At 37.5% G+C, this 20,822-nt stretch overlaps 1 protein-coding gene across 1 annotated transcript in view; it reads left to right on the top strand.

Annotated features, from left to right (window-relative positions):
* The window catches only part of GRM8 (glutamate metabotropic receptor 8), a 346,630-nt gene extending 326,083 nt beyond the window's left edge, over positions 1 to 20,547 (top strand). Inside the window, exons 9-10 of the mRNA XM_086473515.1 lie at positions 15,065 to 15,311; positions 20,498 to 20,547. Coding sequence (XP_086329641.1) covers positions 15,065 to 15,311; positions 20,498 to 20,547 — 297 coding nt within the window. The remainder of the gene's footprint in view (positions 1 to 15,064; positions 15,312 to 20,497) is intronic.
* Positions 20,548 to 20,822: the final 275 nt, after the last annotated feature.

Raw genomic sequence — 20,822 nt, 5'->3', positions numbered from 1 at the left:
CAAAGTTTGGCAGCTGGAAAGGTACAGCCTTTGTAATGATACAGGGTGGAAAATGACTGTCTGGGGAGCAGCTTTGTGGAAAAAGGCCATGGAGGCCTCACAGACACCAAACTGAGTGTGAGCTAATAGTGTCATGGTTTCAAAGAGGTGCAACAGTCCCCCCGGCTGCATTAACAGAAGCCGATAGATTAAGGGAAGGGATTATCCCTCTCTACCTAGCTTTCCTTAGGCCACATCTGAAATACTGGCTTCCAGGTACAAGACATATACCAATGGAGCAAGTTCAGCACAAGACCACTACGATCGTTGGTGGCTGGAGCACTTGCTTTGTGAGGAGAGACTGATGAAGCTGGGGTTGTTCATCCTGAAGCAGAGACAGCTTTGGACAGACTGAACAGCAGCCTCCAGTGCCTATGAGGAGGTCACCGAGAGAATGAAGCCAGGGTCTTCGCAGTGGGGTGTGGTAGGAGAGCAGGAAACCATGGACATAAATTGAAACACAAGTAATTCGGATTGGATAAATGGAAAACCCGTTTTCCTTCTGAAGACATCAAGTTCAACAGGTTGCCCAGAGAGGCTGTGCAGTCTTTCTTTACCTTTGGGGTTTCTAAGACCAGACTGGATAAATACCTGAGACACCTGATCTGAACGCACAGCTGAACCTGCTTTGAGGAAAATGTCAGACTAGAGGCCTGAGGTCCCTTCCAACATGAACTAACTATAGTTATAGAAGTTTGGAAAGAATGAAACCAAATTCTTCAGCTGAACTGATTTGGATTTTTGTATGTTTTTGTGGATTTTCAGTTTGAGAAAAAAATCAGTTCTTGGTCTGGGACAAAAACTCTTTTTTTGCACCGAGAATGCTCACATGAGAAACAAACTGTTTCCATCTCAGCAGTAATATTGACACCATTGTATAACAAAGAAGACCAAAGAGTACTGCAGCTGTTTAAAAGTTAAAAGATGATTTTACTTCATCTTTTCATGGCTCAGGCCAACATATTCTCAAGTTTAGAGTTCAGATTTGAACAGTAGGAAACTGAAATCTTTTGGTAGCTATGAATCACATTCTGCTAGAATCTAGGTTTGTTCTGTCCTCATACACAATATCTTTTCAGTCTGACAACGAATCTCTCCTCCTCTTGTGGTAGATGTTAACAGTGACTATATAGGAAGTATCCTAGATCTCTAAAAGGAAGTGCACTGGCTTGTCTTCTCTGTATAGTGTTACTGTAGCAAGAGCAGGTGGATATGTGAACATCCCAGTACGCCAGATTCACTTTGTACGGTTAACTGCATTTGGGAGAGTAACATGAATGTTTGGGTCACTCACAGTTTCGCTGGATATTATCAGCCAAGACACATTAGAGTCAGTCCCAAATTAGTCACAAGCCCTCCTTGGTTCTGGTTCTGCTGTGCAATTTAGACACAACCACTGCTGCATACCTTCTACAAATAAATTCCTACCTCCTGGTATTGCCCTCAGAAAAGTTAACATGTTAATTTTTATTTCAGGATTAATATTCTTGACAGTTAGGAATGACAGAGGGAAAGCAGAGGTCAGATGCTGACACCAGAGAGATTCTAATGCTGAATCTAGTAAAGATGTACTATTACCTATGGATGACATTGTAGCTGGTGAGGGTGTAAATACAGAAATAATTGTCAATAATGATATATAAGAATTGTGGAAGGACTACACTGTATTATTATCCAAAAGAAACTAATTGAAACCTCAGCAGAGAGGGTTGTAGCTAAATTAAAAAAAAAAAAAATAAAAATAACATGGCAGAATAGTTCAAAGAAGTGAGATTCACCCTGAACACACAAAGAGTGAAAAGAACGTGAAAGGTAGAAGGAGGGTTTGTATGTATGTGTGGCAGGGATCGGAAGTGGACGTACATATCTCATCACCGCTCTACATTGTTGTTCTTCTAAGATCCCCTCCTGAGATACCTCAGAGATGGTCCTCTAAGATATCTTCATACTGCACATTTCTGTGGAGCCAGCAAATTCCTGCCTTGCCATGAGAATCCTGCAGGTAGACAAAGAAGTTTAAAGATTATCCAAATTCTTACATATAGCTAGTATTTGTGTTATGTCTATGCAATAAATAAGTGGTTATGTGCTGAAGAAACCGAGGAGAGTCTGTAGGTCACAGAAAAACTTCAAAGACAAGTTAAGAGTTTAGGGAATAGTTACTGAAGCCACATTAGAACCACTCTGTGTTTTTCTTGCTGTAATTCTGGTGTAAGTAAATACCTTGGCAATCAAATTGATGTCATTGTCCTGGAGGCTGAGAGGCATTGTTATGCAATACCTATCCAGGTAGCTGGCAAGTGCCAGGTCAGATGCTTTGTGCCTCTATTTTTGAGATTACAGTGTTCCCATTTCATCCCTCACCCAGGAAAGATTCCATAGAAAGGAAATCCTGGCATGCACTTCAGATGGGAGCTGTAGGACTCTGAACAGATTATTGGTTGGCACTCCATGCCATCATATGACATTATACGTATAACAAGGATACATGCATTCAAAAGAAATGAGGCAATTTGGGCACAGTATGTACAGCTGGATTGAACCATGTAGTAGAATGACAAGTTGGGCTTGAAAAGAAGTATGGTTAGCCTGAAATTACAGAAATGTTTATGTGTTTTGTCACATGACAGGCTATTGTACATGGTACAGGATGCATGTGGAGTCATAAAACAACCCTACCTGTGCCTGCAGGAACAACTATGTGTGGGGATTGACACTAGTCCTGTGGCACTAAACAGATGCCCTGGTGCAGAATTTTCTTCAGGTTAAGAATACACCTCTGTCTCTCCATTCATGACCCTTATTTAATAGATGCAACTGCTTGCTGGGTGTAAAGATGTGCTGTATCTGATGGATGGAGCTATTGAGCAAGAAGATAATGGTCTTTTAATGAAAATCTCTAGCAGAAGTACAGGCTGGGTGGAGAGTAAATTGAAAGCAGCCATGTGGAGAAGGACTTGTGGATATTGGTGAATGAAAAACTGAATATGAGCCCACAATATGCGCTTGCAGCCCAGAAAGCCAACTGTATCTTGGACTGCATCAAAAGAAGTGGTCAGCAGGTCAAGTGAGGTGATTCTCCCCTTCTACTCTGCTGTCATGAGACCCCACCTGCAGTACTGTGTCCAGCTCTGGGGCCCCCAGTGTAAGAAAGACATGGACTTGTTGAAGTGAGTGCAGAGGAGGGCCATGAAGATTATCAGGGGGCTGAAGCACCTCCCCAATGAAGACAGGCTGAGAGAGTTGGAGTTATTTTGCCTGGAGAAGAGAAGGCTCCAGGCAGACCTTATAATGGCCTTCCAGTACTTAAAGGGGACCTGCAGGAAAGGTGGGGAGGGACTCTTTATCAGGGAGTGTAGCGATAGGATGAGGGATAACGGTTGCGAACGGAAAGAGGGGAGATTTAGATTAGATATTAGGCAGAAATTCTTCACAAAAAGGGTGGTGAGGCTCTAGAACAGGTTGCCCAGAGAAGCTGTGGCTGCCCCCTCCCTGGCAGTGTTCAAGGCCAGGCTGGATGGGGCTTTAAGCAACCTCATCTAGTGGAAGGTGTCCCTGTCCATGGCAGAGAGGCTGGAACTAGATGATCTTTAAGGTCCCTTCCAGCCCAAACCATTCTATGATTCTATGATGCTATGATCATGTGCCATCACAGAGGGACAGGAAATGTCTAAAAGCAAAGTTCTGCTTGCTATATTGCTGTACTCTCATAGTTTCTACCAAATCAGTGTCTTCTGCTATTTGACATGTTTTTTGACATTCCTTGTGTAAAATTAGATAATGAAGTCTGTGAAGCAGGGACAGTTGCTCTGTGTTTTGTGTTTGTGCACTTCCTAGAATAGATAGTGTGAATATATTGCCTAAGATTTTTTATTTTGTTACTGTTCGTACTAGACTTTTGCCTAAGATGATAATTTTCAATATACACCGGATTCCTTTATGTGTGGTTGGTGGGTTGCCAGCATTTCGGCAAAAGTGTGACTTATACTTACATGTGAAAAGTACAAGTGAAAATGTATGTTAGAGACTCCTCTTGGTATTCCTGTTGTTTCCAACAGTTTATAAGCTAGCCGCTCTTAAGATGTTTCTTCTCCCCCAGTTTCTGCTCTGTCCTTAAACTTTTCCAGCTTGTCTCAACCCCTGGAAATCCCTGTCCTTTGCTTCTGTTTTGGGTAATTCAGATTATGATTTTTTTGCCTAGACTGTAAAGTATAGGCTCTTTCAAAAGTCTTATTTGAAAAGACTTATTTCGAAAGCCCTTTTGGAGTGGACTTTGAAAAGGCTGTGGGTTAGATGTAGCACAGAGCGTATTGTGTATAGCATGCAACATACCATCTGCACTGCAGCTAGGAAGCTGGCACCTGTATCTAAAATCCAGTTCAGGTTAGTTGGGGTTTCATTCTACTCCAGAACTAGGTAGGTAATTCACAATGGACTTCTGCAATGAATGAAATCTGACAGAAAAACTCTACTGGAGTGGTGTCACAATGTATTTCAGAAGAAAAAAAATCAGAGTGACACCAAGGCAAGTAAACACTCAAGCAAAACACTTAGAGATTAGTAGTAACAGGAGGGAAATACTTTTAGAATGTACCTATTTTTAAGTAAAATTTTGGCCATTTATACTGCAGTTTAGTTAATTGTTTTTTTCTAAAAGATCAGAGAGAAAATTAATGAAAAACTATTTTTATTAGTTTGTACGTTTTGGTCAATTCAGCACTTGGAGCAATTCAGTATGAATTCACTGCAGTCAAGGGAGCAACCATCAGTGGATTCACCCTGCTGTCATTAAACTTATTCGGAAATAAGGAATTGACTCAGAATACATTTCTAGATAAGGCTAGTACCTGAGTATAGCCATTATAAGATTTGTGTTCACAAATTGCAATTGAAATGCGTGCAAAGGGCTGAAGGGACTTGTTCGATTGTTTGTTTTTCTTTCTGTCATTCCATTTTAGCTCCTTCCTTGCACATTACATTGTTCCCATTAGCATAATATATTGGTTGTTTTTGCACAGCTTTTCCCGCCAAAGGCTGCCCGGCAGTTGTACAGCCATTGGGGTAACCAGCTGTTACTTATTTAAGCTTCCATCATTTTGTATGACAAAGTAACTTAATTATGCTCTGCTTGAAGATGCTAAATAAAATGATCTTCTGAACAAGTGTACTTCACTTGAAATTCGTCTCTATCAGGTGCTTGAACCCTGACACTTAAGCAATGTGCACTAAATAAATAAACACATTTTAAAACTAAACCTAGTAGGAAGTTAATTATTACAGAGTTAAAGGTCATTTTATAGTATTTCTAGAGCACAGTTATCTATCTCTTTAGCTCAGGTATAATGCGTATTTAAAAGACCAGAAAACAAAGATTAAAATGCTGTTAATAGCATAATAAACTGGCAATTAAGATTAACATTTTTTCTATGTTTTGTGAATAGAGGAAATAGATCTTCAGTCAGTATTGGTCATTTTAAAAAGACAGGATTGTAATACTCCATAAATTTCAAATCTGGACAAGAAAAGACATTGCTTTCTACTCAGCAATATATTCTGGTTGTAAGAATGTGTCAGTCAACAATGGTCTCTCTGTGTTACAGCAACCATTTAGTTTTTATTTTAAACCTGGACTATGAATTAAATCCAAGCCATTCTTTTTCCTTTTCCTAGTAACATCTTTCCTTAGTTCTCCATAAGGCAGCTTTCTTTTTTCCCCTTTTTCATCACTAGACAATTACACATATGAAAGTGACAATTTTGGGGTTGCCAACTGGCTCCTTCAGTTTTAGGTGTTCCAAAATGTCAGCTCCCATATTTTCAACTGGATTCTAACTGAAGATGTGCCAATCTACATGAGTTTATTTTGAATAGTTTTCGACCTGCCATATTTGCTGGTTGATTTAGCCTTAGGGTAAATACAAAGGTGGCATTCAAAGTAGATACCTGAAGACTGAATTAATAATAAGCAACTTATATTAAATAAATTTTGCTAAAAGTTATAAAAGTGCAAAAATAAAATTATTCTCTAAATTGTGCTGCCTCTTATCTAGATGAATTGACCTACGTTGTGCAAATAGGAATGCATTTGACCAAAGAAAGTTTTAATTTTCTAAGTACTTGAAAGGAGTATGAAAGTGATTTGAAGGCTGGACTACAACATTGGTAGAAAATTTTTGGAAATCTTATAATAAAGGAATATTTTTTATTAAATAAAGTTGGAAACAAGGTTGAAATTCACCATTGTACAGAGTTCACATCTGTAGCCCAATAAATATGATTTTTTTGTTACTAGGAAAAGGTTACAGGCTTTTTATTGACAAGGTGGGCTTTAGGGATATATTTTGGCTTGTGTCCTGAGCTTGTGTTAGTTGTGACAATAATTATCTAGCAGTCAGGAGACTACTGCCTAACTTTCAGCTTAGCTCTCTGAATACAGTATGTGGTAAAGATCTAATAAACCTGTGAAGCCACTCAGTAACAAAGTAACTGGGACTTAATTTGAATTAATAAGCAGTTAATGGGTGGAGATACACTGATTGTAGATGGGAACTCACTTTTTCAAAGAGGCAAATAAATACACAGTGCTAAAAAATGTGTCAAAGTAATCTCATCTGGACCCAAGACATCATGGACCTTCTCCTGGTGAAGGACCTGGGATGCTGACAACACAACATAACCTTCCCTTCCCTCTATTCTTCTTGTGGAGGGCTGGATCTGTTGTCCTTAGGTAGCAGCGGAGCATGGACAATGTGTGTATCACTGGAGAAAACGATTGATACTCAGAAGTTCATGTATAACAGATTTACATTTATTATTAATGAGATTTTCCTGTAATAATTAAATAATTTGAACAGCAAAAGCTAGTATCATTGTAATTGGATTAATAATAATATTTGCTATAGTTTTGATTAGGCTGTTAAGATTTTAATTAGACTGACAATAAATTATTTGCTTGGCATTTTGCCTGTAAGAAGATCTTAAGCGTAACACAACATACCATAAAAATCCTACTTCTACATTATGTTGAAGATTAAATTAATGTATGACATAAGAACTAATTGTAAGTAATCTCCTTCCTCAGTTTTTCCATGCAGCACAGACTTTTTTCCAATGTGGTTATTAATATTGACTTTTTTTTTTACTGGTATTTGGAGAATTCTTAGTTTACTTTTACACATTATGAGTACCTACTTTCTGCTTGAGCTTTTGGAGTTCAATACTCCTGAATATCACGACATACGTACACATTACAACAGTCATAGCAGAGATTGGTCTTTGGTCAGTGATTGGCTACTGTGCCTCTATTTATAGTAATGTTGACGAGATGAATGGATCACATGGCCCTTTAAAACCATAATACTGCAATAAATTGTGTACTGTAGTACATGTGAGCTGTATGATGGTGTGATATCTAACCTAACCTAGCTACTGATATTTTAGATTACTTTGAAGGTCTGTAAGGCAGTGTTTTCCATGAGACATATGTCCTGAGGATGGACCATAGAAAAGCTTATTACTGTTTTAATAAAATATTTTAGTAAGTGTTGCAGATGAAGTAAAGCTGAACAGTTTTTTTTCCCTTCAAAAATGTTGCTTATTCCGAATGAGCAGAATATCTGATAATGCAACACTTGTTTCAGTGTAATCTTCTCCATCTTTTGCCACAAAACAGCATAATTTCTGATGCCAATGTTCTATGATGTTATCTGTAAAACCATAGACTAGGTCTACAGGGGTTACACATCAACAGAAAGCTTTTTCAAATGTAGTAATTATAGAAGAGCTAAAGCATCTGAAACTTGTATACTGAAACAAATAAAGGGAAGAGGAAGAAAAAAGCCCATGGAATTAAAACAGGCAAAAAAAGTAAATTTTCTAGAATTTTATTATTAGAAGTGACATTTGCCAATAGAAATGATAACTGGTATTAATGTCTAGCATGTTGAGAAAGTACCATGTTCCTGTGAATCACAGAATCATAGAATTGTAGAACTGTAGAGCCATAGAATCATAGAACCATTTGGGTTGAAAGGGACCTTTAAAAGTCATCTAGTCCAATCCCCCTGTCACAGGAAGGGATGTTTTTCACTAGATCAGGTTGCTCAAAGCCCTGTCCAAACTAGTTCATCCCCTGGTCTGCATGGATGTCTCCTGTGTTGTCCTCTTAGGTTCTGTCTAAAATAGTAACTATGCATTGTGAATAATATTCACAGGCCATGAAGCCAGCTGTCGTAGTCTTGCTAGGCTTATAATACTAAAATTTCTTAATCTTTCAGCAAGAACAGTATGGGTATATCAACATTACATAGCAGGAATCATCCCAAATTGTGGGCAAACTCCTGGGAATGGTTTGGGAGGGTGTGAGTTGGTCCAGGCTCAGGTCCACTCATGCTGTGTGTGCTCTAGTAGTTTAACAGTGCAGGCAGTAAAGTCCTAGTGCTCAGGTCTATACCGTAGCATTGCTTCATTGTCTACTATATAGACGCAGTTGTAGAGTATTACACTTGGTTGTTCCCCAGCCCTAGAGATCAACTATTCCTCTTTTTATCTGATACATTTCAATGGTATACTCATACCCTCTGTTTGAAAAAGGAATCATGTCTTGGTAGGACATGAGATGAAGAAATACACAAGAGTTGGACAGTCATTACTGGTCCAAGGAGAAGTTGTCCCCAAATGACAGAACAGATTAGCAAAGCTTGGTGAAGTGGATGTCTTCAAATTCTCATTGAGTTTCAGGAGTTGTCTTTGTTTGGGATAGAGCTGTGCTACTCTACATCCATGGTAAAATCAAGTATTAAGAATTAATTGGAAAATATTTGGATGAACTAAGGTTAATTTTAGGCATGTAGTGAAATAACACTGTAGGCATGTGGTGAAATAATACTTTGGAGGGAAAACCATGCAATGCAAACTTTGCCATGTGCAGTTGTGGAATATACCGTTTCCAATGAGCAGTTGACAGCTCTCAGTTCTCTTTATCTACTTACCTTAAAACAATAAATACAATACTAAAAGAAGACCTAGTATAGCCATTCCTTTCTTTGCATAAAATAATTTATAGGTAGAAAGGGAATACTCATAAATATTGCAGGAAAGGTCAAAATTAGACTTTAGTGGAAAAACTGAGCAGTGAAATAATTTCTGTAATTCAGTTTCTGAAATGCAGGTATACATGTTCCACCGAGGCTACAAGCTTTTATAGCTCCTCTCGCATCCAAGCTTTGATGAAAGTTCACCCTTTTTAAAGCTGACACACATTTAATTTGAAATCAGTTATTAGATCTTTCCTTTCTCTTAAAGTTTCTGAAAGCAACTGAAATTAATAGATAAAAATATAGATAAAATAAAATTCTGCAATGTACAGAATTACAGACTATGTTTACTGGTTGAGATAATAACCTAATGAATGTTGGCTTTCATTTTATGAGAAGGCTTTGACTTTTTCTTTCAAAGCCTTATTTTAATTAGTAGTTTGATAAGGAATGTTTTTAAAAGGTTAAAAAATATACATGTTAACTAGTTTCCCATGCTTTCTAACTGAACAAATGTTTGAAGAAGATTCATTCCATGAAGTTTATCTTATACCTAGCAAATAACCTTGTTATATGAGCAAAACAGTGACTGACTTGCACCTGTGATGTTTTTCTTCAAAAGAAGATGAACTTTCTTCCTACAGGTGTGGACAAAAGTATGTTGTGCACTGAAAGAAATAAAAATCTGTAGGTGTAAGCTTATGGGGATGGAGGTTCTGCAGAGAAGCACAATACTTTTTATTAGTTATTGGCACTTTGCCAGCATTGTTACCTCCCTGTTTATGCTCTTCCGGTTTCAAATATATTTGCCAGCCTTTTCCATGTTGGTTTTTGGTGTGGAATCCATTGCATGGTGTTTCCTTCTGATTTGTGAACACAGCTGTGAAACGTTAACTGTTGTCACCCAGTCAACTCTTTAGCAAGCAGCAACACGTGCAAAAGCAAAGGTAGTGTCATGGCATGTGCATGCCTTTAAAAGAAGAAAGGGACCATCCTTTTCTAATCCCTCTAGATTCTGCAGCAGAGGGAGGATGGCTATGAGCGCTTTCAGTGTTTTTCTGAGACTAAAAAGGCTCGTGCTCTCTCCACTGCAAATGGAGACCATTTTGCTGTCTTTCCAATCTGTAGGATGCCTGTGGATAGATGACATGTATTTCTATTTTATGATGTCTCATTTATCTTCTGGCTATAAATGATCTGGTAAAGGCTTCCAACAGCTGGGAGTGAAGGCAGGAGTGGTGGGAGGGAACGAGAGTAAAAAACCCTTGTGGGAAACAAAGTTTGCTGCAGTTCTGGCCTTAAAAAATAAAACTGGCTGAAGGAGCTGAGAAGATGCATGTAAGAGACATAAAATATTTGGTAACAAGGGTAAGGGAAAAATTAAATTATAATTCCATCTTCTGCTCTGTCACTGGCAGTGTGGGACGTGTTCAACAGTGCCTATCTGGGTATATCTGTCTCAGCAGGATGGTTCAGACTCCAGTGTTTGATATAGAGGCTGTTGCTTTAGCCTGTGGAGACAGGCACTTTTAAAGGGCAAATTGTACGGAAATAGCCAATAAGAGACATTAGACCAGCTGTGTCATTTTAAACATCCACTTCTCTTTGGAGTGCAAACAGCTGAGATGTACACTAGGCACCACAATAGCTTGAGATGTACCAAGTTTTCCCTCTGTGGTTTGGCACTTCACTAACTGCTGGACTTGTTCATCTTCTGTGTTACGGCTACTAGCAGTTAGAGAATTTGCACCAGAGTGGTAAACAGATTCAATTTACTCAAGAAATCACAATAGCCGTATCTTACACCTATCCAGGATATGCTATTAAAACCAGATTAGGGAACAAGCTGGGTGGGAGGTACCATCTATTTGACCTACTAAAAATGAGTAGTAAAGAAAAATAAATATCATGAGAAAACCAGCAATTCTGGAGAAAGCCAGAATACAATCTTATGTGTGAAAGTAAAGGAAAAGACTCAAACCAAGGAAGCAATCTGGACAAAAGCTGTGACATTACCACCATTTTTTTTTCTCTAATGAAAGTGGTTGATTTGTGTTGAATGTGTGCATGATATTGCCTCTGCAAGAACCAAACTGACACAACATTACTGGGGACTTAGGGGATATTTCAGTTCTAAGCAGTGAAGCCTAGCTGAGAGGTATTCATTCAGCTACAGCAGTCTTTGTTACATCTGTGAAATGTATTATTGGACAAAAAGTTTGTAGATAGAAGGGATTTTAGTGTGAGGATTGCTGGAATACCTTTCTGTGTAAATGTGAATTGTTGTGAGAAAGGAACCTTTATTATCCTGTAACTTAGGGTGAGCTGCCACTGAGAGACACATGAGAAATTATTCAGACTTCATAACTTATTAAACCGAAATACTTTTGTTGCTCCTTGATTTTTAGAGCAGCTAATTCTGTAAAAGTTACAGGTAGTTATGTTCCCAGAATAATAAAAGTACCCAGAATGCACAGCCATAAAACATCACTGTCTTCTTGTCAGGGATAAAACAAGGTAAGGGTCAGACAAAAGTCAAACCAAGTGTGTGGCATCCTGTTTGCTAGACTTCTGCTTCATCAGGCTGCAAGAAAGGGGATCCCAAAGATCCCAAGGATTAGATGCAGGGGATGTTCCCATCCTATGAACAGACTCTCAGCCTGCAAATGACCATTTCAAAAGAAACAGAGCCTGTTGAGACAGGACAAGGGATAATGGTTTTAAACTGAAAGAGAGTAGACTCAGACTAGATATAAGGAAAAAAAAATTATGATGATGGTGGGTAAAACTGGAACAGGTTTACCAGAGAGGTGGTAGAAGCCCCATCCCTGGAAACATTCAAGGCCAGGTTGGACAAGGCTCTGAGCAACCTGATCTAGTTGAAGATGTCCCTGCTCATTGCATGGGGCTTGGAATAGATGCCCTTTAAAGGTTCCTTCCAACCCAAACTATTCTATGATTTAATAGGAAAAGGAATCAGACCCAGGCTGACATTGACGCCTAGTCTCCAGATGAGTAGGCAATTGCATTTGCATATGGAGTCAGACAGATGTACACACCACACACAACGTGTACATGTAAGTATGCGTTCAAAGCCTTCCTCTCAAGGTCTAGCAAGTTTCTTGAAGCCTTTATTTCTCATTAGCTTCATTAAAGAGTAAGTAGTAAGGGTGATCTATGCAAATCAGGATCCCTGAGGCTGAAACTCTCTAAAGAATCTATGCACTATTTGAAAACTGTTCCGTCAGAAAATTCCCAACTCACTCTGTTTTTAATGTTTCAGTAATTATAGTGACTGGTTCAAAGACACAGCAATCATTAGAAATAAATCCCACTGCATATGAATTGTAATCTGCAATGTGAAACTATCTGTGATTCAGATTTTCTAAAATAGGCTGTTGTACTGCTCATTCCAATTAAATCCACAGAAAATACATTAGATATAATGATATAGCTCATGCAAAATACCTGCACTAAGTGCATCAAAATCTATGGGCTCTTAATTATTTCAGTGAATGCACAATCAGATTTAGAGTTGATTTACTTACGAAGCTTACTTGAATGCAAACCTTCAGGCAGCCTTTGTTTCTCTTTAGTATTTGTAAGAGCTTGGCACTGTGGGACTTCTTATGACAAAAAAGGTCATTGAGATCTACTGTAATGCATGTATTTGTTGCTAATAGGACTGGTACTATTATATGAATGTATGTATTTTATTCTATAACATCCAGAGTTTCTTTATCCTATTTTATTGTCTAAATCTACTGAACCATGAGAGAAAGATGAGCCTTATAACTTGGGTACTTGACAAGGACTTAAAAAATACATTTTTAAATGCCAGACATTGTTACAGATTCTACAGATGAGGCTCAGGTAGCCATTTAACTGCCAAGATTTGGATTTTAAAAAATGGTAAGGCTTTGAAAAAAAATTTTGTGTTTAATGGAATTTTCATACAAAATACAGTTTGCTAAAGGTATTACTTACATTGATTTCAGTTTTGGAAATATCATTAGGAAATTTATGCTTCTTTAGGAACCAAAATACTTTTGCTTTTGGACACCACTTAATACAACATTTAACCCTAAAAGCCACTGATGTACCAGTTTAAGTGGAGACCAGCCAATGTTGTTCAGAGAGAGATGAATATGTCATCAGTGCTGTTTGCATGTGAACGTGCAGCTGCACAGAGGTCCTTCCACAGAAGTCTGAAAAAAACCTACCTATTAATGTGACCGTGTGAGGTTTTCATCAGAAGTGTTAATGCACAATGTAGGTCAAGCTCTGCTTTCAGGCATACCACTGTCATTTAGGAGACTGAAAGGAATGGAGTTATATCACTGGTGTGAGAAAAGACTGTGTTGTATATATTTCCTGATGTATTGTCTTGATATATTATTGAATTGAGGGAAGGTGTTTCTCCTACAACTTTCTTCAGCACAATAGGAAGACAATCCTGATTGTCTTTTCAGTTTGGTGCTGTCACTGAAAGCAGGTTCAGCTTACAAATTTTGAGGCATTGCCAGTCTTTTCTTAAGCGTCCATTGGGCTATCCCTCATTTTATGGTAATATTTGGCAGTTTTCTGTACAACTATACAGACACTTTGCAAGGTGGCTCAGAGCAAGAGTCCATGCTTCCAAAATATATTTGTCACATTTCTCACCTAACATTGCTTTAAGCGAGGGAACAGTTTATTTGTGATCTCTAAGGAGAAAGCATCTAATGGAAAAACTTTGTAAGCTGAAAGACACTAAAAAATGTTCAACTATAATAGTGACTGCAGACTAGTTTATTGTATCTACTCTTCTGCCAAGGGCCAAGTTACCCAAGGGCACTTAATAAAAACAGATGATCTGAAACTGACATTGCAGACAGACTTACTACCTCATCTCCAGGTTAACGCGATAGTATTGGTCAGTGTTTAAAATCATGCCTAACACCATCAGTGAATCCTCTGCCAAGGCAATGAGCAGATTTCACTTCACTATCCTTTTCAGAATAACACACAGAACTGTAAAGTAAAATTGTTGTCTCATGAGAGGGCTAATAAATATAGTTACCTAAGAAAAAATAAATGTTGAGCAGAACTACAATCAGTATTTCTAACATACTATCTGAATGCTTCTCCAAACAGAAACTTCTCTCTACTGTTCTTATGGAATGTTCATTGTCATTTTCTTTTATAGAACTATGGAAGACCAGAGTTGCTTTCTTCTTGTAGGTGATAATAAACAATAGACAGACTGACTCAGAAATGTCAGATTTTTCCTTCATATCTATAAAGGACTGAGGTCCTTTGTGATCTGATTTCACGGTTCCGCAAAATTCTAATTTGTTAGTTAGGACTATGACATATTAATATGTTCATTGTGTGCCAACAATGCATTGTGACTAGAATTCAACAGTAAGGTGGAAATGTTAAAAACAAACAAACAAAAAACCCCTAACAAACTCAAGAATATTCAAGCTCCACTACAGAGTAACTATTTTTTTTTTTTTCAAGCTTGAAACTCAAAGAGCATATCAAAGATTTCATTAGATTCTGCATTATGCCTGCTACTGGTTGAGCCATGCTGCACACACTACTGAATCACCACGTGGCATATTATTATAGAGGCTTCTGTGTATTAAAGCAAATGATACAAGGCTAAGGCTATTGTCACTCCTCTTTTCCTGTACAGACATATTTGTTTCTTTTCTGAAAATGTGGTTGATACAGCATCTTGATTACTTTTATGACAGTGAAGTTTAATAAACATTATTTTTTTTCCACCAGCTACTTTTAAGGCTAAAAAAGCAACATGAACTAGCCATACTTGACTATAATTCAAGAAAATCAAAGTGAAGGATCCTTCTGATGTATGTACAGAAAAGAGTGTTATTTGTTGACTTCCCACCTAGTATTTTTAAATTAATTACTTTATTTTCCTTCTTCTGTTAAATCAATATAACAATGATTTTTATGTTGTTGTTTCTTTCCTTCCCCAGATGTACATCCAGACAACAACACTTACTATCTCCATGAGTTTAAGTGCTTCTGTGTCTCTGGGCATGCTCTACATGCCCAAGGTTTATATTATCATTTTTCATCCAGAGCAGAATGTTCAAAAACGGAAGCGGAGCTTCAAGGCTGTAGTGACAGCCGCCACAATGCAAAGCAAACTGACCCAAAAAGGAAATGACAGACCAAATGGCGAGGTCAAAACTGAACTGTGTGAAAGTCTTGAAACCAACAGTAAGTCATCTGTAGACTTTCCCATGGTCAAGAGTGGCAGCACTTCCTAATAGATGTACGTTCACAAGAATGCACTTTCTTTTAATAATAAACTTCATTAACTATATTCCTTTTGTTGCTTGTTCTGCATGAATCCAGAGATGTATCAGAATTCATGTTGAATTCCTGCTGAATGAAGGAATGCGTAGAGTTCTTTCAAACAAGCTGTTTTTCACAGGAGGCTAGTTAAAAAAAAAAAAAAAAAAAAGAAAAAAAAAAAAAAAAAAAAAAAAGAAAGCACAACCACATTTTGGAAAGCCACATTTTTTAAATTATCTAGTTTAGCTAATGCTGATTTGATGTGTTGTGCATTGCTGTGCCAGTTGTGGTATGTGCTGACAGTTCATGAAGTATATTTATGGTTCTCATTGTATATTCAAAACTCAAAGGCTGTTGAAAAAAATATAATGAAAACAGTTAACATTGTTTTTATTTTGCAGTTAGATATAGAAGTGAAAATAATGCTTTTTACCTTTCCACCCTAACTTAGCATTTGTTGACTTGTTTGTTATCACAACTCACGAATAATGCTTCCCATCCAGGTTTTTGTTGTGGTCTTACTCATCTTGGTACAAAATAGTGATAATTCACATATGGTTTAATCATTACATGTTCTGACATGTCATGGATTAGTAATGGGAAAGAGTTCTTGCCCATGTCAGGCAAGTTCTTGAATCTTGCCACATCTCTAAATTGCTCTGGTATAGAATAAAACAAAATTTATAGCTTCCATTTCACCACATGACATACAGTCTTAGAAACTGGACTTCATAGTAATAATAATCAAATATGAGTAGAGCCAGTAACTTTACCCCAAGAGTTTAATAGTAATGGAGAGGTAGTTTCTATTGAGGAGCTAGAGGTCACAGGGGATGGACAGCAGCTGTAACAGTTAAACACAAATTTTTCAGTCATTTTACTGCAAATTAGGGTGTTTTTTTTAAATTTTTTTGTTACTTTTTGATGATGTTGACAGGAGATTGAATAATACTGTTTTGCTTGAGCACATTCAGACAAGTCACTACCAAGTTTGCAGAAATATATTGTACTTATTTCAGAAAAATACAACCCTCACTGAATTCAACCAGAATTTGCCAGACTGAAGACTATATAAAAATAGTCCATAAGTTTACCATACTATAGTTGCTGATGCACGGAGGATACTGAGTGCAAACCAATTCACTTAAAAAACTCACGACCCTTCAAGATGTGTAAATCTGCTAGACCAAACTATGGGTTTATACAGTTTTTCAGTTTACAATCATAACAAAGGGAAGAAGGAGAAAGGCAATGAAATTCCTTGTGGATCAAATACTAGCATGGAAATAGGAAGAACTCGATAATTTCCAAAGAGAGGTGGATTTTGCTGAGTTTGCAAAATCATAAACTTCTGAGGAAAGGTCAAAGGAGGGATTCCACAGCAGGGTAAGAAAGAGTTTAATAAGAAAGTCTTGGGTATCTGATGTTCATCTACTGTACCTAATTAAGAAATGCTGTGTCTGGTATTCCTTAAACTATGATTATGCATAATTCATGAAACAGCTGCTATTGGAAGCAAGTCTGCTTCTCCAGTAGTGTGATGTATGCAGGGTAATGCTTATTTACTCTGCTTTAAACATGATTTTAACAGCAGCACATCTATATCATTCTGAGCTCGCTAGGAATATATCCTGACTAGGCTTTGATTGTAATGCTTCATGGGCAAAAATCCAGAGTCAAGTCATTTGCACGCTAGAGAGCTGTCCCTACGTAACTGAGCTCTTGGCCACAAGGTGGGTTTCTCTCTTCCTGAAAATTGTTCGTACCATTTGGATTTGATCAGCTTCCCTCTTTTCTACCAAAACAGTTATTGTCAAAACTTTTGAACATTCTTGTGAATTATCAATGCACAATGCTACATAAGTCCTTTTCACTAGGTCAACAGTAACATCCTCTCAACATTGCAAAATTTCTTCCTGCACTGTCTCCATGTGAGGTAGTTCTTTTCAGTGACAGTATATGAAGCTGATCACAAAAAATCAGGCTGCCCCTGGTACACCAGAAGTGGGTAGTAGATGTTTCCCAACATTTGCCAAGCACAAATACTGGTAGTGATAACAGTGCTCATAACCAGGTAAGAAATAAGATGAGACAGTCAGGTAATTCCTTTTGCTTCCCATCCAGATACAACTGTCTGGTTTGTCCTGTTCCATATAACACACTTTATTCCATGTTGTCCCCCACATGAATACAGTCGTGGGTTTTTTTTGTAGAAATACATTCATATTCAGTGGAAAACAAATTGTATTTGGGAAACAACATGAAAAAAAATATCCAGATGCAATTACAGAAGGCATAACAATGACAAGTACTTTAAATGCATATAGGTTAGATCATGATAATAATTCTGAATTGTTTTAGATCCTCTTTTATGTTATTCTTTTTCTTTTTGTCTCATTCCATCAGCAATGTAGTAACTGGAGCTAGAAAAGAGTGTTCATTCCCAGAAATATTTTGAGCCAAGCCTGTTACTTTTTCTGGCCATCTATCCCTGCCAAATGAGATTCGTGTTATTGCTATGAAATGCTAACAGTCTTAAAGAGCGAGAAACCACCTGCTGAAGCTTTCAGATCCCCAAACAGGAACTGTAGGCTTATTACAGTGAACTATAAAGACACTTGCAATATTTAGCAAGGAAAAAAAAAACATTGCTTGGAGATGAGATTAAATTTAATACATTTTGAACTACTATCTACACTAGCTTCCTGTGATATTATTTTTTAAAGTAACAACACTCAGAACTCAATAGGATAATTTTTTTTCTTGATCAGTCTAGATTAATTCTGTCAAAACTATTTAAGTCTCAGATATACAATGAAGTCACAGCAAATTACTCTAAATCAGCTGAGGTGTAGTAACTACTTTTTTTTTTTTTTTTTTTTTTGAGCTTCTTGCAAATATCCTCACATAATTCAGCTTACCGAGTTGTGATAAATCTGATTATGTTACATTGCTGTGGGCTAAAACATACACATGAAAAGTTATCATAGAATTCAGCTGATACACAGTAATGTGGTAAACTAGCTTAACCTGATCACGTATCTGAGCTTATTTTCAGGGCTAGAGAAAAAAATAAGCTCTGCTCCCTCCCTCCTTTTGTTCCCAAGTGTGCAGTGTTTGCAGATGTGCATTTATTTGTTATTTCTTATCTGGGAACAAAATCCTTTTACGCTCTAAGGAACTTAGTGCCATTTCAACTGTCCTGCATTATTTTCAGAAAGAACTTAATGGACCAAAGGAAAAATAGAATTCTCTCAGAAATCCAGCTGTGGGAGCATGGGAGAGTTCAGATGGGAACGGTACATCCCATCTGAAAGATCTGAAAGATGTAAATGAGGCTATATTTGCTTCAAGTGTCCCAATACATGCAAATAAAGCTATTTCATGTTAGTGCTTGAATACTGTGATCGATTATGTGAAAGACTTGCTCAATGTGCCAAAAGCAATCCTTTCATGAATTAGCTCTTCCAGACACAAAGTACTGGAGCTACTGTGCAAGTGGAAGTACGACAAACTATGTTTTGCAGCTTTCTTTTGATTATTCATTCTTATATGTATATTCTTAGGGAACAAAAATTATAGTGATAAGTGAATTATAATAGTCTGGTTTTGTTTTGTCTTGCAAAATGGCAAATGCAATAGTAGAATCAAATTACTCAGAAACCCAAAGAAAACATGAAGAAAAAGCAACCAGCAAACTTAGTTTATACTACCTAGTATTATTTTGCAACAATTTTAGTGATCTTTGATTTAGTTTAATCTTTGGTGCAGAAGGGAGAAACTGTCATTTCTTGGATTCTGTAATCTGTTCTTCCGGAATCATTGGATTGTTGGGCTGGATTTAGGAGTTAGTATGAAGAATCCTTTTGCTATCTATCTAATTTCAGCTGTTCCCACCAGATTCTATATATATATTTTCTATGTATAGATAGTAAAAAGAAATTAAAAGAAGGAAGGCGGGCATGGCAACAGAATTAAGATTTTTGAATCTATAGACCAGACAACTTTTGTGCCATCAGATTATTTTCATACTGCCAGCTGCAGTCTTCATGATCATAAGCAGAACACGTCTGTAGCAGATGGAATATAAAACATATTCAGGAAGCCAAATTCCTGTTTATGCAGTGTGACATCATAGACCTTATCACAGAGACAAAAAAACTCAGTCCCCAGCAGTCTGGTTTGCCATGAACCCAACTGGTTTAAAATTAGGGAGCTGCCTGTGAGACCTGATATCACTATTTCCCTCTTCCCACTAGTACATTAACACAACGGTGGAGACGTGGGCCATACATTTTAGAGTAAAGGGATAAGATATAAGGGCCAGAAGCTGACACAAACTTCCAAGTAAGATTCACAGTTTCCACTTTTACAATAGTAAAGGTGTTTATCTTTCTCAACATATTGTCTCATTCTGAACCAAGGTTATCAGCTTTGCTCAAAGGCAGACATCATCAGCTGACAATCAACATGAGACCATAATAACATGGCAGCTCTAAAATACAGCCTAGACTCTCGTAAATGTTTCTGCTGGTGCACTTATATGCAGATGCTTTCTGTCTGAAGGCTCTCCAGAGTATGTGCTGTAGGCAGTAGCTACTCAGTTTCGCTAACTTGGAGAGAAGTTTCCCATGTTAGGCTTTGCTCCTTTTGAGGAGCATAAGACTCCTTCTAGATGGACAATCCACCATGAGCTGCAAAGTTGTCTTCAACCAGCAGAAGAGAGAAAAATATAAGCTCTAAATTAAAAATCTCTATACAGAAATCAGCCAAAATAATGCCAGACAAATAGTATGTTGAAATTCTGTTATGGGTATGCTAAAACCACTCATCATTGTTCCTCTCTATTGACCTCTGCTTTCCCGAGTCATAAACAAAATAAGTTATCATCAAGAACACAGAACCTGAGATCAAATTTACTCACCACTTATATACGTGCTTAAACTTTCCTACTTTATTCCATGAACATGGGCCATGTTATTTGGAAATATGGTTGGACACTGTCTGAGTTCAAATGCTAAATATGTTTTTTAATTCCTCTCTTGATTCTAAAAATCCTGAACTTTGTTTTTGTTGTTTTTTGTTTTTGGTTTTTTTTTGATTTACAGCCTCCTCTACCAAGACAACTTATGTCAGCTACAGCAATCAGGCAAACTGAGGAGTGATGAAATTCACTGGAAGACCTGCAGGATGGGATCTTGCAAACATAGACTTTACCAACACCAGAATTCAGTCTTGGAAATATCAGTAGACTACATTCAAATCAATAGTCAGTCTCCTAAAGGACAAGGATTAAACAAGAGGCAAAAGGCAAAAAGAGACAGGGGAAGGAAAAGTCCAGTTTTATAACACAGAAACAATGTCAAGCTTCTGAACTGTTCACTCACAAAACGAAGTAAATCACAAAAGGAAAACAAACGTTAGCTTGTGAAA

Source organism: Leptosomus discolor, chromosome 1 (genome assembly GCF_034619465.1).
Source record: "Leptosomus discolor isolate bLepDis1 chromosome 1, bLepDis1.hap2, whole genome shotgun sequence".
NCBI lineage: Eukaryota > Metazoa > Chordata > Aves > Leptosomiformes > Leptosomidae > Leptosomus > Leptosomus discolor.
Note: the sequence above shows the minus strand (reverse complement) of the source record. Positions and strands in the feature narration are given on the sequence as shown.